The sequence below is a fragment of the Sorex araneus genome, chromosome X (genome assembly GCF_027595985.1).
Source record: "Sorex araneus isolate mSorAra2 chromosome X, mSorAra2.pri, whole genome shotgun sequence".
Classification (NCBI taxonomy): domain Eukaryota; kingdom Metazoa; phylum Chordata; class Mammalia; order Eulipotyphla; family Soricidae; genus Sorex; species Sorex araneus.
The window spans coordinates 128574434-128590577 of record NC_073313.1 but is presented as its reverse complement, the minus strand read 5'-3'; the positions used below and the strand labels follow the sequence as shown (position 1 = coordinate 128590577).

The window sequence follows — 16144 nt, the reverse complement described above, 5'->3', positions numbered from 1 at the left end:
TCTAGTTTTTTGAGAATCGTCCATATTGTTTTCCAGAAGGGCTGAACCAGTCAGCATTCCCACCAGCAGTGTAGAAGGGTCCCTTTCTCCCCACATCCTCTCCAACAGCGGTTGCTTTTGTTCTTTTGGCTGTGTGCTAGTCTCTGTGGTGTGAGGTGGTATCTCGTGGTTGTTTTGATCTGCATCTCTCTGATGATTGGTGATGTAGAGCACTCTTTCATGTGCCTTTTGGCCATTCGTATTTCTTCTTTGGTAAAGTTTCTGTTCATTTCTTCGCCCCATTTTTTAATGGGGTTGGATGTTTTCTTCTTGTAGAGTTCAACCAGTGCTTTATATACCATTGATATCAACCCCTTATCTGATGGGTATTGTGTAAATATCCTTTCCCATTCTGTGGATAGTCTTTGTATTTCAGTCACTGTATCTTTTGCGGTGCAGAAGCTTTTTAGTTGAATGTAGTCCCATTTGTTGATCTCTGTTTTTACTAGATTGCTTATTTCCGTGTCACCTTTGAAGATACCTTTATCTTCAATATCGTGGAGGGTTTTGCCGACCTTGTCTTCAATGTACCTTATGGTTTGTGGTCGAATGTTGAGGTCTTTAATCCATTTTGATCTGACTTTTGTGCATGGTGTCAGGTCAAGGTCTAAGCCCATTTTTTTGCATGTGGTTGTCCAGTTGTGCCAGCACCATTTGTTGAAGAGACTTTCTTTGCTCCACTTCACCTCTCTTGCTCCCTTATCAAAGATTAGATGATCATACATTTGGGGTTGTGTGTAGGGATATTCCACCCTGTTCCATTGGTCTACGGCTCTGCCTTTGTTCCACTTCCATGCTGTTTTAATTGTTACTGCTTTGTAGTGAAGTTTGAGGTTGGGGAGGGTGATGCCTCCCATCGTCTTTTTCCCTAGAATTGTTTTAGCTATCCGTGGGCGTTTATTGTTCCATATGAATTTTAGGATTGCTTGATCCATTTCTTTGAAGAATGTCATGGGTATACTTATAAGGATCGCGTTGAATCTGTATAATGCTTTGGAGAGTATTGCCATTTTGTAGACTGTCATATGTTTGTATAGAATTGTCTCCAAATGGGAGTAGTTTGAAAAAGAAATAAAATGCTAATTATTGCATAGGAAGACCTGGTGTTCTTTGAAATATACTTTTAAGATACGTTTGTGATGACTAATACCTACACATTAAAAATACTTTTGTTTTCCGTAGTAGAAGTAACTCTATAATATTGAGTAAATATGGTCAACTATTTGTTCATCATTTTGAACTATGATTTTTAATCTGCTTATATTTTGTATCACTTTATTTCATATTGTTAAAAGATCTTTTACGTCTCCAGTTGCTCCAAAAATTTCTTTAGTCATTTTACTTAAGCTCTATTTTTCTGCATTTTATGGCATTATACGTGAGATTATCTTAGTGAACTTGGAATATATTGATATATTTTATAACATGTCTGTAAAGTTTTCCAGATAGTAAGTTCTATAAATGCATATCTTAGCAAATACATTGGTTATATACTGATTTTGAAAATTCGTAACTCTTCTAATATGACTAAGTACAATAATAAAAGTAATTATTGTTGCTTAGGAAAAATGTATTCTTTTTGTGTGTCCAAACACAATTGTGTCTGGTGTTTACTTCAGATTTCATCTTTAGGTCTTTATTCCCAGCAATGCTCAGAAAACCATATGATGTCCAGGACTGAATCCTTGTATCTGATATGCAAAACATGCATTTCAGTCTTTCATCTCCTGGCCTGTAAAATTATTTGTAATTATGAAAATGAAATATCACAATTCCGTGAAGTGATATAACTTAATAGTGTGGGTTTGATTAAAAGATACACTCATACAACTACCAACACAATACAATGGCTATGATAGTAATTGTTGTAGTGTGACTAAATATTTGTCCAAAAGCATAGATTTTATTGTAGGACAGCAGTTGCTTTTGGCCTTTTTAAGGGGATGGTATATTGGAACAGATATGATATAGACGCTGCTAAGCTAAAATAAATACTTGGACTGACATTCATCATATATTTTGATAATTTTAACTGTTACACACTAGATATTACTTTCTGAGCAAAGAGAAAGCAAATATTCTAGAGAGCACATTGAAATATTCTAGAGAATACTACAGAAATTTTAAAGGAGACAAAGGTAACTTACCTATAAGACTTATAGGATCATTAATTAATATGTGTGAAAATAGGTATGGGTGTTATTTTTCTACAGCTTGCAAATGGTTCCTATCCGTTATTCAGAGTAATCTCAGTAGGAATCTTCATATGACAATCTGTTTGGCAGTTAAATTTACCTTAGGTACTTTAAAGCAATTTCATTGAATTAATGACACCTCTTTTCTAACATATTTTAAGGTAAATGCATTTTTCTTCAATTAGAGAGCTTTTATCATATATTTAAATCTATTTCTGCTGTGTACTTACCTGGTAAAGTAGTAACTAATATGCATTAGGTAAGAAGTAAGAATTCTTTTTTTAATCTTTTTTTGTCTTAAAATTTCTACTTATATACTGTCATTTGACTTACATGGACATGTAAACAAGTTTATATTTTTTGATGATTTTTTTTCTCTTCCTCAATCTAATGAGATTAACATCTTTATTAATATTGGAATGGACATCATTGATGTAGATAATGTGCCTTGCTATTGTTATTGTGTATATTAGGGTTAGTACCATTGTTGTTTCTAAAAATGAAAGAAAATAATTGATCAATATTTTTCTTTCAGCGCAAAAGAATGCAGACACTCCTGAAGAAAAAAAGCCTCTTTCTACAAAGAAAAAAGTGAAAGAATTGAGAGTTTTAGATGCCAAAACTGCCCAGAATCTATGTACGTATTTTCTTAGTAAGGGTGGGAGCATTTTGGTGTTGAGGGGTTATAAGTTTCATTAAAACAAAGTTATAACTTTTTCAATGGATAAATGAAGCCCTTGATAGATGAAATATTCCATGAAGTATGATGCAGATTGATGTTATTATTATTTAGTCAGCGTTTACCCTTGGTCAGGCCAGTTAAAACTCTGAGGAAAAAGGTCTGGGAAGGTCTTGATACTTTGCAATTGTTAGAGACATAGGTGAGTTTTACAAATTGTGGACTTTCTTTCCTTCTGCCTAGTATTAATAGTATTTGGATGCTCATTATTTATATTGGCAAATCCCTTTACTCCTATTGTTTTTTATTTGAAGTAATAATTATGTAAGTTATGTTGTTAAGTACTGTATTTTAACATGGCTCCATGAAACCTAAAGCCTTTAACAAACTAGCCAGCCATGAAATATGCTTTTTCTGTAGCAAATTGTAGCAAACTCATATTTATTTAAGTAGTTCATAAGTTTTAATTTGACATATTGTCTCTTTTGTGCCGTGTTCATCTATTTTGTTTATATTGCCACGGTAATGTTTATGTTCTGAGGATACAAAAACACTATATCTGAAATATTTTACACATCAGATATTTCTAGTTTTGCCAAGAAACAATTTATCGTTCTCATGTCAATAGTAGTGTGTGTCAGAATCATCTCCTAGTATCACTGTATCACTGTCATCCCATTGTTCATCTATTTGCTTGAGCGGGCACCAGTAATGTCTCCATTAGTCCAAGCTCTGAGATTTTAGTAGCCTCTCCATATTGTCTTTCCCGTAGATTGGAGGCACTTTCCGGGTCAAGGGAATGAGATCTGTTATTGTTTCTCTATGTGGCATATCGAATTCACAACAGAGAGCTTGCCAGGCTCTTCTGTGTTGGCAGGATACTCTTAGTAGTTTGCTGGGCTCACCGAGAGGGATGGAGAATGTATATCAGAGAATATAAGCAAGTATGTTAAGACCAAAGTTATGTGTGCTGCTTTAGGCACATCACTGGGCTAAAATATTATAGGTTGCTTCCAGGAGCTTTGTTTTATGTAGTGTCTGGATCTTGCCAGTCATGGGATTACATGGCACCTGGGGAAGTTTCTGGGTGTTACTACTGCCAAGCTACTGGAAAATGGGGAGTCTGGGTGGAGGAGGCCCAGTCCTGATTCGAGTCGGCTTTGAGATCTCAGCCCTGGGTCCGTCATGCCTAGGTTCCTCTGCTGGTTCTTTCATGAATGAGGCTATTCCGAGTGTGTGGAGAGTGACCTTGAGCATGGCTGTGGCTGGGTTCCAGAGGTTTTCGTTTGAGGTCTATGGCCATCTCCTAGTCTCTATTTTAAATGTGTATATTTCTTACCTGGCAGTGCATTTTCATTAAAAAAAAGGATGTGTGTTACTGCTTAAAAAAAACATGCAGTTTGGGGGCTACAGCAATAACAAAAGAGTGAAGACATGTGCTTTATGTAGACCAACCCAGATTCAGTCACATTACCTGCATTTGGTCCTCTGGACACTGCCAAGGGTAATACCTGAGCAGAGATTTAGGGCTATATACTGAACAACATCCTGTGGGCCCACAGCATAGCCCTACACAAAGGAGAAAAAAGCATTTGGTACTATCGCAGAGTCTCTTGCCCCCACTCCTTGCTGTCTTCACCGGGGCCCCATCGGAGAGGGTGGGTTGAGTTTCCCTCCCTGCCCCAAGAAGAACCCCAGGAGTCGAAGACCTTATAGCGTAGTTCTCCTCTCTCCTCTCCCTCTGGGAGAACATGGCAAGCTACTGAGAGTTTCCTGCCTGCAAGAGAGAGCCTGTCAAGCTCCCTGTGGTGTATTCATATGCCAAAACCAGTAAAAATGATGGGTCTCATTCCCCTACCCTGAAAGAGCCTCTAATGCGGCACCATTGGGAAGGATGAGTAAAAGATTCTTCTAAAATTTCAGGGGTAGGACGAATGGAGACATTACTGAGACTGCTTGAGAAAATCGACGATCAACAAGATGATGATGATGATGATGATGATGATGATGATGATGATGATGATGATGATGATTTGCTAGCTGACATAAATGTTATTTAATTAGATTACAGTGCTTTTTATCATCAAACACAAATATCACTAAAACAGAGTTTTCATTAGTATCTATGTGTGACATTGGTACTTAAAAAGAAAATATTCTCTGTCCAGAAATTGATGATTTATTAATAAAATACTAAATAAATCTCTGTTATGCACAATACTGGAGTGATAGCACAGTTGGTAGGGCGTTTGCTTTGCATTTGGCTGACCCGGGTTCAGTTTCTCTGTCCCTCTCAGTAAGCCCGGCAATCTACCAAGAGTATCCTGCCCGCACAGCAGAGCCTGACAAACTACCCATGGCGTATTCGATATGCGAAAGACATTAACAACATAGCTCACAATGGGGATATTATTGGTGCCCACTTGAGCAAATCGATGATCAAAAGGATGACAGTGCTGTAGTGCTACAGTGCTTTGTAATTCATTGTGATATACAAAGTTCTAAAATCTTAGGGCTAGGACGAATGGAGACATTACTGAGACCACTCAAGAAAATCGACAATGAACAGGGTGATGATGATGATGATGATGGTGATGATGATGATGATGATGATGATGATGATGATGATGATGATGATGATAAAAGTTATTCCTGATTCAGCTTCAGCTTGGGGAATACAGTGTTTCAACACCAGTTCCTTCACTAGTTCCCACCTGTTTCCCTCAATCCTACCTGCCTGCCTCTGTGAGAGGCACTTTTTAATAAGTTTTGACATTGTGACTTAAAATACTATTAGCAGTAGGGTTTGTGCATAACAGATTTTATTTAGTATTTATGTATAGATTGTTTTCTTTACAGATAAAATTTTCTTTTTAAGTACCAATGTCACACATAGATATTAATGAAAACTGTGTTTTAGTGACAATTGTGTTTGATAATAAATCACATTTTTTTGAGGTTCAGTGGAGTGTATTGTTTAAAAACCTTCTGGACCAGTGACGTAGTATAGTGGTTACTTGTTTTGCACAACACCGACATGGGATTGATCCCAATACCATGTATGATTCCCCAAGTCTTATCAGGACCATCAGCACATGGTCAGGAGTAAGATGTGATCACAGCTGATATGCTCAACATGTTAACATACAAAAAAATGAGGGGTGGGGAGAAAATATCTCCAGAAGATGTATATCATATTGAACTAAAATTTACTGAATATTTTTTCAGTGACATATAATGTATTATTTCCAACAAAGGTACATTTTTGATGTAAAGTTTTAGTTTAATATAAAACTTAATAGTATATCAGATAAACATCAGCAAAAATGCAGAAAATAATGATGTTTCATGCACTTAATTTTTTAATATATTGAAAAATTCAATTGATATATCTTTTTAAAAATTTTGATTACTTTATAATCATTCCTGGGAACTGCTATTTTGGGTATATCTGATAATCTCCATGTTAAATTATACTTGAATTATCAGTCTAACATGATAAAAAATCTATCTTTCAACGTGCCATTTTCTATCTAAATGATAGGTGCATCTTATCAGTAATATAATTGATATTTTTTATGCATATGCAGTAGCTTTCAACATCAGAATCTAAGATAATAAGCCACTTTTAGATGACTAGTATAATACATCATATAGAAAATGTTTTATTTGTTCATAAATAAAATACAGTTTGTGATAGAAATTTTATATTTTAAGTCTATGAAATAAGAATCTGGTATATATTTGATTTCAAAAATTTGTTGCCATTCGAATTTTAATGCAATTATTTTTCTGCTTTTAGCTATCTTCCTTGGATCATATCGTATGCCATATGAAGATATTAAAAACATTATTCTTGAGGTTAATGAAACTATGTTGAGTGAGGCTTTAATTCAGGTAACTTGCATTTTAATTTCATTTTCAGTGGCATTTGTATATTGTTGTTTTCTCAGTGAAATTTCAAGGAAAAAATTCTACGATAGCTGTATAATGCAATTCAGTATATCTAGTTATGTAAAGATCAATTTGATCATGGAATATATAGCCTTTAGAAAGATTTTCCTATTTATTAGATATATGTCCTATAAAATTTAAGTTTGATCATCAGTAGATACGTTAATTCCTGTTGTTTGTGATTAATCAAATAGTATTTATCATCACAATAATTCTGTTAACCAAATTTGTTATTATCATTTTATCATTGTAAACTCAGAGGCGAAATGGTTAATTGGCTTGAATAAGATAGGTGTACGCTGTTTTTTGTTTAACATTTAACATGTACTGTGAATTGTATGGAGTACTTTCTATATTGAGTACTACAACAATCCTGTGAGATAAAATTTCTTGTAAAGATGAGAAAACTAAATCTTAGAAAGATTGTCCTTTATCATATAGCCTATAAGTGGTAGAATAACAGATCTGAGGATCAAAACAAGGTCTACTTTGACTGTATTCAAATCCATTATTCCATTGTTCTTTATATTCTATTATTCTCTCTACTGTGTTCAGAAGGTTTTCAGTTTGTTTAACCTGCCTACTCATCTTAGATTTCAGGGTCGTTATGAGGATTTGACAATATAAAGTATTTTACAGGACAAAATACTATATAAGATCTATTAACACTTCAGAAATTCTAGTGTTTCTTATTCCACCTATTTTTACTTCTGGAGAGAACTGCAAAAGTTTTTCAAGGAAAGGCATAAGAATTATAATTTTTGATTGACTTTTTTAGCCCTGTATTTTACTGGACTTTATGAAATCCAAGTGACATATACCCGAACAATTTTGTCATGTCTATTTCGATTGTTCCCGAATCACAGAAAATTATTGCTTATTGTTTGTAGTTGATAGGCTGTGCAATGGGAACTCCTATGCTGCGTAGTATAAGTTTATATTGCAGATTGCCTCATATGTTTTATATATATACACTTCTTTTCTATTGAACTAATGAATTTATATAACTCTTAATTTGACATGTATACATTAAAATTTTTACTCATGCAACATAGGTTTACAAATATGTAAATGTTTATAATTTTTTTATAATTTTTGATACACAGTTTTACCACACAATGCCAATTACCATAGTGACAGTATTCCTCCCCCCAAATCTTTTGGACTTTTTAGACTTTTCTGCACCATCTTGGTAACCTCAATTCTGTGGTCAGAGTGTATTGATTTGTTTTTACTGAGCATTGTTTGCTCAACCCTGGACTTATTTCTTTATATAGAAAATAAGAATGAGTTCATTTAGAACTTGTCTCTTTCTGACTTATTTTTCTTACCATGGCATCCTCTGGTCCATCTGTGTTATAACAAAAATGAAAATTCATATTTACTTACAGCATTCCACTGTATATATGTACCACAGCTTCTTTATCTATTCATCTATCTTTAGGAATTTGTATTGTTTCCAGATCTTGGTGACTAATAATAGTGTGGCAGTATGTTTGTTTCAACTTTGTGGACCTGGAGGACTACATGCTAAGTGAAATAATTCAGTAAAAGAATGAACACCCAGATGTTTTCACTCGTGATATATAGAGAAAGAAAATAAGGGAATGGGGAATATCTAAGGAGGAATTCACTTGGTCTTTATATGAAAAATTAAGAGTTTCAGTGTTGTTTTGTTTTTTATTTTCGAGGGTTAGAGTGGTGAAGACAGACTAGTGGTGACTGGAAGACAGTAACTTTCTTAATGACTTTGCAGTGATTTGCACATCAAAACCCATGCAGTTTAATCTTCTGGAAACTATTTTATCTAAATATCTGTCTGTCTAGCTTTCTCCCTATTGCAGAGTGCTGCAGTGTGCATGATTCTTTGTTAATTAGGACCTTTTCTTATGGGATAGATGACCTGCACAATTGTTAAGTTTATGCCTATTTTTAATTTTTTTTAATATTTTAAAGTTCTACTATCACGTTTTTGAGAAATTTTGATCCTTTTTATCTAAAAGCTGAACCTGCTTACACTCCCACCATTAGGGAATGAGGTTTCCTTTTTCTTCACTTCCTGGGCCAGCCCTTGTTCTTTCTAGCCTATATCCTATAGGACATTCTCACAGATACAAGGTTGTATCTTGTCATTTAAATTGTCTTTTCCTTATAATACAATAAGTGATGCTGCTCATTTTTTTCATAGACCTGTTAATTGTTTTTGTGCCTTCATGGAAAAGTTGAGTTCCCCAAGTTCCTGTTTTCAACCCACTCCTGAATATGAATTTAAAGGAGGGAGATAAGGGAGGATTTTCCACTGGACACAACTAGTGTGTTTTTTCCTCTAAGTGTCAAGTATTTGGCACATGCTGTGACAGATTATGGAAATATGTATTTGTTTCTCTCTCCTGTAATAACTTCTTTGGGGCCCGATTCCCATGTCAACATTTTTCACACTTCCCTTTTCATGTTCTCAGAAATTTCAGTGCACTGAGAGGTGAACAGGATATACATGGAACAAATAGGTTTTTTTTCGAGAAAGATGCCAATCTTTTGAGGGCTTTTCCTTCCCACTGTGACTAGCTTGATGGTATGAAACACATTCTCCTTCATTTTGGAGGCCCTTTACAATTTTTGACTAATTCCTAGCCTGTCTCAAATTAGTCTCAAATTGTCCCTTGTAGCACTGTGTCTCATTTTCTCTTTTGTCTGGTTTTGATGAGTAGGTGAACAAGCATTGAAGAAAATAAGTAACAATATTTTTCTCCTGTGCTCATTCTCGTTCCTCTTCTGCTCAGGAATTTATGTGCATGGACGTGTATTAGTTTCTAAAATTACAACACCGGGCTGGAGCAATAGTACAGTGGGTAGGCATTTGCCTTGCACGTGGCCGACCCGTGTTCGATTCCCAGCATTGCATATGGTCCCCAGAGTGCCAGCAGGAGTCATTCCTAAGTGCAGAGCCAGGAATAATCCTTGAGCATCGCTGGTTGTGACCCTAAAAGCAAAAAAAAAAAGTAATAAAAAAATAAAATTACAATGCAATTTTATCTACACATTTTAGTATGTATCTATGAAGAAATCTTAGGTATCTTTAGGCATCAACTGCAGTTACCATTTGCAGCATGAGATGGTAGAGGTAGCTGCCTCATTAAGCAATAAATAGTACACTTGCAATCTGCGTCTGTCACTTATGTAAGAGAATACGTTTTATTTCAGACCTTATTTGCAAATGAATGTACGAAATACTGCAAATTATATAGGCTTGTAATTCAATCATACAACAATATCCAGAGACTGAATTCATCTAAGCCCACTGAATGTGTTTAATATTTCATATAGCTGAACAGAGAAAGAAAAGATATGTCACCTGCTGTGGAGCCTGCATTTTGAAGATGAGTTAACAGATTGCGGGTAGCTAGAAGGAAATAAAATACCAGCAAGTTTCACATTTTGAGCTAAAATTCTTTTCTAGGCTTTATTCATTCTTTAATATTTATCACAAAGCTGAAAATTGAGATAGATAATTTGAAATACATGGTATTGAAACTAATGTTTTAAAAATACTACCGTTTCTAATTTATTTTAAATGTAGTTAAAAGCATTCTAGTTGTCAAACTCTTTTGTTTTAGTAATACACTTCACAAAAGCATCGTATTTGCAGAGAAAAAATGTTGATTCAGTAACTTATTTACATCAGAAATACCCTTCAAGAGAAAATGGTGAACCCTTTCCTTTCGTTATTGGAAAGATTTTCAGTTTTTCCTTCATGAAATAAGTCAGAAAAAGATAGCTGTCATGCAGTTTTACACATATGTGGACTCTAGAGAAGGCAAGCACACACACAGTTGTGTTTTTTCTTTTAAAAAAGGCAAATAGTAAACACAGACGAAACAAGTTTCAGACTGTGACTACAAATTGGTGATTAACTGAGGAGAAAGGGTAAACTGGTAGAGGGGATTAATTGCTTGATTATTGTTGGTGACTGAGCATTTAGTGTTAGATTCCTGTATGAAGGTGTCTGGAAGTATGCATGTTATATACACATGTGTATATATGTATAAATATACACTTATATTGCTAGAATGAGAAACTGTACACCTGAAGTTGACATATGCTGAAAACCAATATAACTTCAAGAATTAAATAGGCTGTTAAATTTTTTACATGATTGAAAATCATGAAATAATGTTTGTATTAACTCGTCTTTATTAAAAATGATCTCAGTGAAGCAAAAAATGATTCTCATCAATTAAATATTGTAATACATATATTGTCATATCAGTATCTCTGTTTCTTGAGATCATGGAATGCTTTTTTTTTCTTTTTTTTGTTTTTTTCTCTTTTTTTCTTTTTTTTCTTTTTTTTTGTTTTTCTTTTCTATTTTTTTTGGAATGCTATTTTTTAAGTCAGTGTTTATTTCAGTCCTGCAGCATTAAAATTGTATAAAACTGTTGTCTCATCACATACATAGTGGATGCTATTACCTACTAGAACTTAATGGAAATGTAAAATTTAAAGGAAGAAAAAAAAAGTTGAACAGATAGAAATAAAAGCAGATTTACAGTTGTTCCTGATGGAACTTTCACCTACTTGTTCTAACATGGAAAAAATCTACAATATATAGAATTTGCTATTTTACTTTACAGTAAAGCTATAAACCCCCCTCCCTTTGCCCTTGGTAATTTCCATTCTACTGTACCTAAAGTTTTTTATATTTTGTATACTGCCCATAATTGGATTCATGCAAGATTTTCCTTTTTTGTCTTATTTCATGAAACAAAGTGTTTAAAAATTTTGTACATTTATTAGCATGTATGAATCTCAGTTTCATTGATTTTGCTGAATGATCTTCTTTGTAGGAACATACCACAATTTTTATTTGGGGCCACACATATCTGGGCCTACAGCTTACTCTTGGCTATGTGCTCAGGGGTTGTTCCTTGCTGTGCTCAGGGGGTCACATGTGGAGCTCATGATTAAACCAGGGTTGGACACATTCAAGTCAAACACCATTTTCCCTGTAGTATATCATTCTGTCCCTGCATATTCCATATTTTGTCATTACACCTGTTGATAGATTTGTAGGTTGTTTTTACAACCTGATTGTTGAACAACTAACGTGAAATTTTGTGTACAAGTATCCATTTGAGACAGCATTCCTGCTCATTTTTCTGTATTCCTGTAAAGTAATTAGGAATATGTAATCATATGGCCTCATTGTATGCCAGCGCACTCTGGGTCAGACTGTTTTCACTCGGGGTGCCCCCGAGGGGGATGGCTGGGAGCCCTCCTGCCCCAAGGGACCTATCCCCGGTAGGCAGCTGACCTCCACTACCCAACCGCCACCACACTCCAGGCCGCTTGCACATGCTCGGGCCGAGCCTCACACATGAGTGAGTATGTTCCTGGACTGCGCAGCGAGGAATGATTTATTTCCCTCATCCTAGAAGGAAATAAATATATTATTTACTTATTCATTCATTCATTCCCTCTATGATGAGGGAAATCAATATATATGCCTCTCAGAGAGTCCGGGAAGCTATGGAGAGTATCCCATCCGCACAGCTGAGCTTGGCAAGCTCCCCGTAGCATATACGATATGCCAGAAACAGTAACAATAACAATTCTCATTTACCTGATCCTGAAAGAGCCTCCAATCGTTGGGAAAGACAATTTAGGAGAGGCTAGTAAAATCTCAGAGCTGAGATGAATGGAGCCGTTACTGGTGCCTGCTCGAGTAAATCGACGAACAACGGGATGAAGGTGATACAGTGAATCATAGAACAATTCTATGTAATTCTTGAGAAATCACCAAACTTTTCCAACTCCTTCGATGATTTTACATTTCATCCAGCAATGCCTGAGCAATCCTAGTTTGCAACATCCGCATCACTGATGATTTTCCATGCTATTTATTTTGATTTGTTTGGGGCCACACCAGTAATAGTCATGGCTTTATCCTGATTCTGTGCTTTACCTGATTCTGTGACTTTACGAGGAATCACTGAGTGGTGTTTGGTATACTGTATGCTGTGCTAGTGATCACATCTGGATTGGGTGCATCCTGGGGAAACAACCCTGTGTACTATCTCTCCAGCCCTTCTATTTTATTCTTAATAATAGCCATTTTATTGTTAATAGTCTCTCTGGTATTAAAAGGTAGCTCATTGTATGTTTTTTATAAATGTTTTTGAAAATGGAATTGTATTTTTTATTTCCGAAAGATGGTTCTTTGATAATCAAAATAAGCAACTGGATTGCATATGATCCTTCTGTATCCTAAATTTTAATCAGTTCATTTAATATCCTAAAATATTTTGGTGGCTTATTTGTTTTCTTTCCTATGTTATTTGTCTTATCAAGTCATTGATATTTGTATTTCATTCTTATGATGCTTCTATACCATACACACCATCAGAGAGCCAAAATTCTTATTTCATACTTACTATGCTACTATACCATGTATAGCCAAAATCCCTCCTTCATTGTTGCTAAGAAAGTTATATTTTTATTGAAATATAAGTTTCTGTCAATCATAACCAGATAATTTCTCTTTTCTCTTTTGAGATCTACGTTTCCTATATTTTTCCATGCCAAATTGTTCTACTGAGAATTTCTATTAGTATGATGGCCTGAAATGGTGAAAGAGGCATTATGTCTTGTTCTTGATGTAGGAGATAAACTCTTTTAGTGTGTGACTATTCATCATGCTTTGCTAACTCTGACCTTAATGCATAATCAGGAAACTCACTTGTAGCCCTGCTTAAAGGAGTACTTTTCAAACAAATTATATTGGATTTTGTGAAGTGATTTTTCTGTTTCTTTTTTGTTTCTTAGAATTATTTTTTTATTCGTTGAGACTTTGTGGTTTCTAATGCATTTAGTAATAGTTCCTCATGCACATAATTCCAACACCACATCCATCACCAGTGTGCCCACTTCCCTCCCCTAGAAGAACTCCAATGCCCCTGTGAAGTACTTGATCAGTTTTCATGCTTAAATGTTTGAATGCCTTGCCCCATTCACTTAACATGGTATCATTGTTTTATTGGCTTTTTTTGTATGTTTAATCACTCTCCACATACTATGGACAAATCTAACTTGGTCATAGTTAAAATTCTTTTAATGTGGTGCTGAATTCAGTTCACTTGTACGGGTTTTAGAAGTTACATAATTATGTATTAATGGGTATTGATTTATAGTTTTTTTGTGGCTAGCAGGGAAAATTGGCTATGCTCAGGACTTACTCCTGGCTCAACGTCGAAGGATCATTCTTGAACAGGTTTTGAAATCCATATGTAGTGTCAGGGATCAATCCTGAGTCTGATGAGTGGGAGACAGTAGCCTTACTCACGGTACATTCCTGCTCTTGTAGTTTTATTGTTATTTCACCCTGACTTTGTCTCTTATGTCTCTGGCCTTAACATAGCACTGTAGCACTGTAGCACTGTTGTCCGGTTGTTCATTGATTTGCTCGAGCAGGCCCATTAACGTCTCCATTGTGAGATTTGTTGTTACTGTTTTGGGCATATTGAATTTGCCATGCGAGCTTGCCAGGCTTTGTCGTGCAGGTGAGATACTCTCAGTAGCTTGCTGGGCTCTCCAAGAAGGATAGAGGAACCAAACCCGGGTCGTCCACGTGCAAGGCAAATGCCCTACCGGCTGTGCTATTGCTTCAGTCCTGGCCTTAACGTACAGTTTTATTTTCATTTCTTTGACAAACTTTGTTGTCAGGAATTGCTGCCCCAAAAAGATTTAAGGCCTTATCCCTCTTGAGTTTGAAGTGTTTGGGAAGGATTGCAGTTGATTATTCTTTAAATGTGTGGGGAAATTTTCCCAGTGAGTCCACAGCTCCTACTTATTTTTAATTTGTATTTTTTGATTACTGATTCGATAATCTTTTTAAACTCCAGATTTTTCCTGGTTTTAGTTTCAGTGTTGTATAGTTTTGTATACTTATTTAAATATCTAGGTTATCTACATTACTTGTATAATACCTTCCTATAAACTTTTTCCCCTAGGAAATCAGTATGAATTTCCTGTTACTTCTAATGACAATTATTAATGTGTCTATTCTATTTCCTTTAGTCAACTTAGTTACAGAATTTTCTATATTGAAGCAAAATTTTATTTATTTATTTTGGTTTTCAGAAATTTCTCACTTAGTCCTTATCATTTCCTTCGTGTTGCTAGCTTTGGATTTTTTTGATACACTTTAATTCCTTAAAGTATAGAGTTAGAATATTTATTTGAGACCTTTTTCTCTTTAGTAGAGGTGTTTTTTGCTACAATTTAACCTCTTACTACTGCTTTTATTGAACTCCAAATGTTTTTGCATTTTCTATTTTCATTTTCATTCATCTCAAGATATTTTCTTATTTCCCTTGTGATGTCTTCCATAAATAATTGTTTAAAAGTGTGTTATTTATTTATGTTTCTATATTTTCCACTTTCCATCTGTTATATCTTTTTATTTGAATAGTATCATGATCACACATGAGTGATCATGCATGAGTGAACCTCACGCATGAGTGAAGCCCCACAGAACCAGGTAAAACAGAACTTTGCGACCTTGGACTCCAGGCTCAATGAAATCCAGAAACAAGATCTGCTGCCTACCTCCTCCAGTCTCCAGCACTCCAAGAATCAAACCCAGACACCCCACCCTACGGGGCCAGATAAATACCTCACCGACAGACCTCCACTACCCCCAGTACCCAGCCACCGCCACGCTCCAGGCCGCTTTCTGGACACACCATAAGACACTTAATACTCATTTTCCATAATTTCTGAACCATATTTGACGGGGTTTAAATATGGTGTGAACCATGGAACACCTGTAAGGGTAATTGGAGGCCACAACAAAAGCCTCCATCCCTCTCAGAAAGCCCGGTGAGCTACCAAGAGTACCCTGCCCGCACGACAGAGCCTGGAAAGCTACCCATGGCATATTTGATATTCCAAAAATAGTAACAACAATGGGCCTCATTTGCCTGACACCCCAAGAGCCCCCAGTATGGCAAGGTTAGGAAACATGAACAAGGAGAGGCTGATAAAATCTCAGGGACAAACTAGACTGCCAAAACAAAGAAAGAATAAAATGAATGTCTGAACTTTCAACATATGTACACTAGCATTGGAAGCATCCATCGAAGACCTGATGGTGCAACCACAGAAGATCAAGTACAACAGCATTGGTCTGAATGAAATGAGAAGGCATCGATTACATTACACCATTTTCGGCAATGGAAAAGAAATGTTCCTCGGAACATTCAACAATAGAGGTGTCTGT

General features: G+C 35.5%; 1 protein-coding gene across 1 annotated transcript in view; it reads left to right on the top strand.

Annotated features, from left to right (window-relative positions):
• Positions 1-16144, top strand: part of DIAPH2 (diaphanous related formin 2) — a 724307-nt gene that overhangs the window by 322774 nt on the left and 385389 nt on the right. The window contains exons 19-20 of the mRNA XM_055121637.1: positions 2770-2871; positions 6716-6810. Of these exons, the coding sequence (XP_054977612.1) occupies positions 2770-2871; positions 6716-6810 (197 nt within the window). The remainder of the gene's footprint in view (positions 1-2769; positions 2872-6715; positions 6811-16144) is intronic.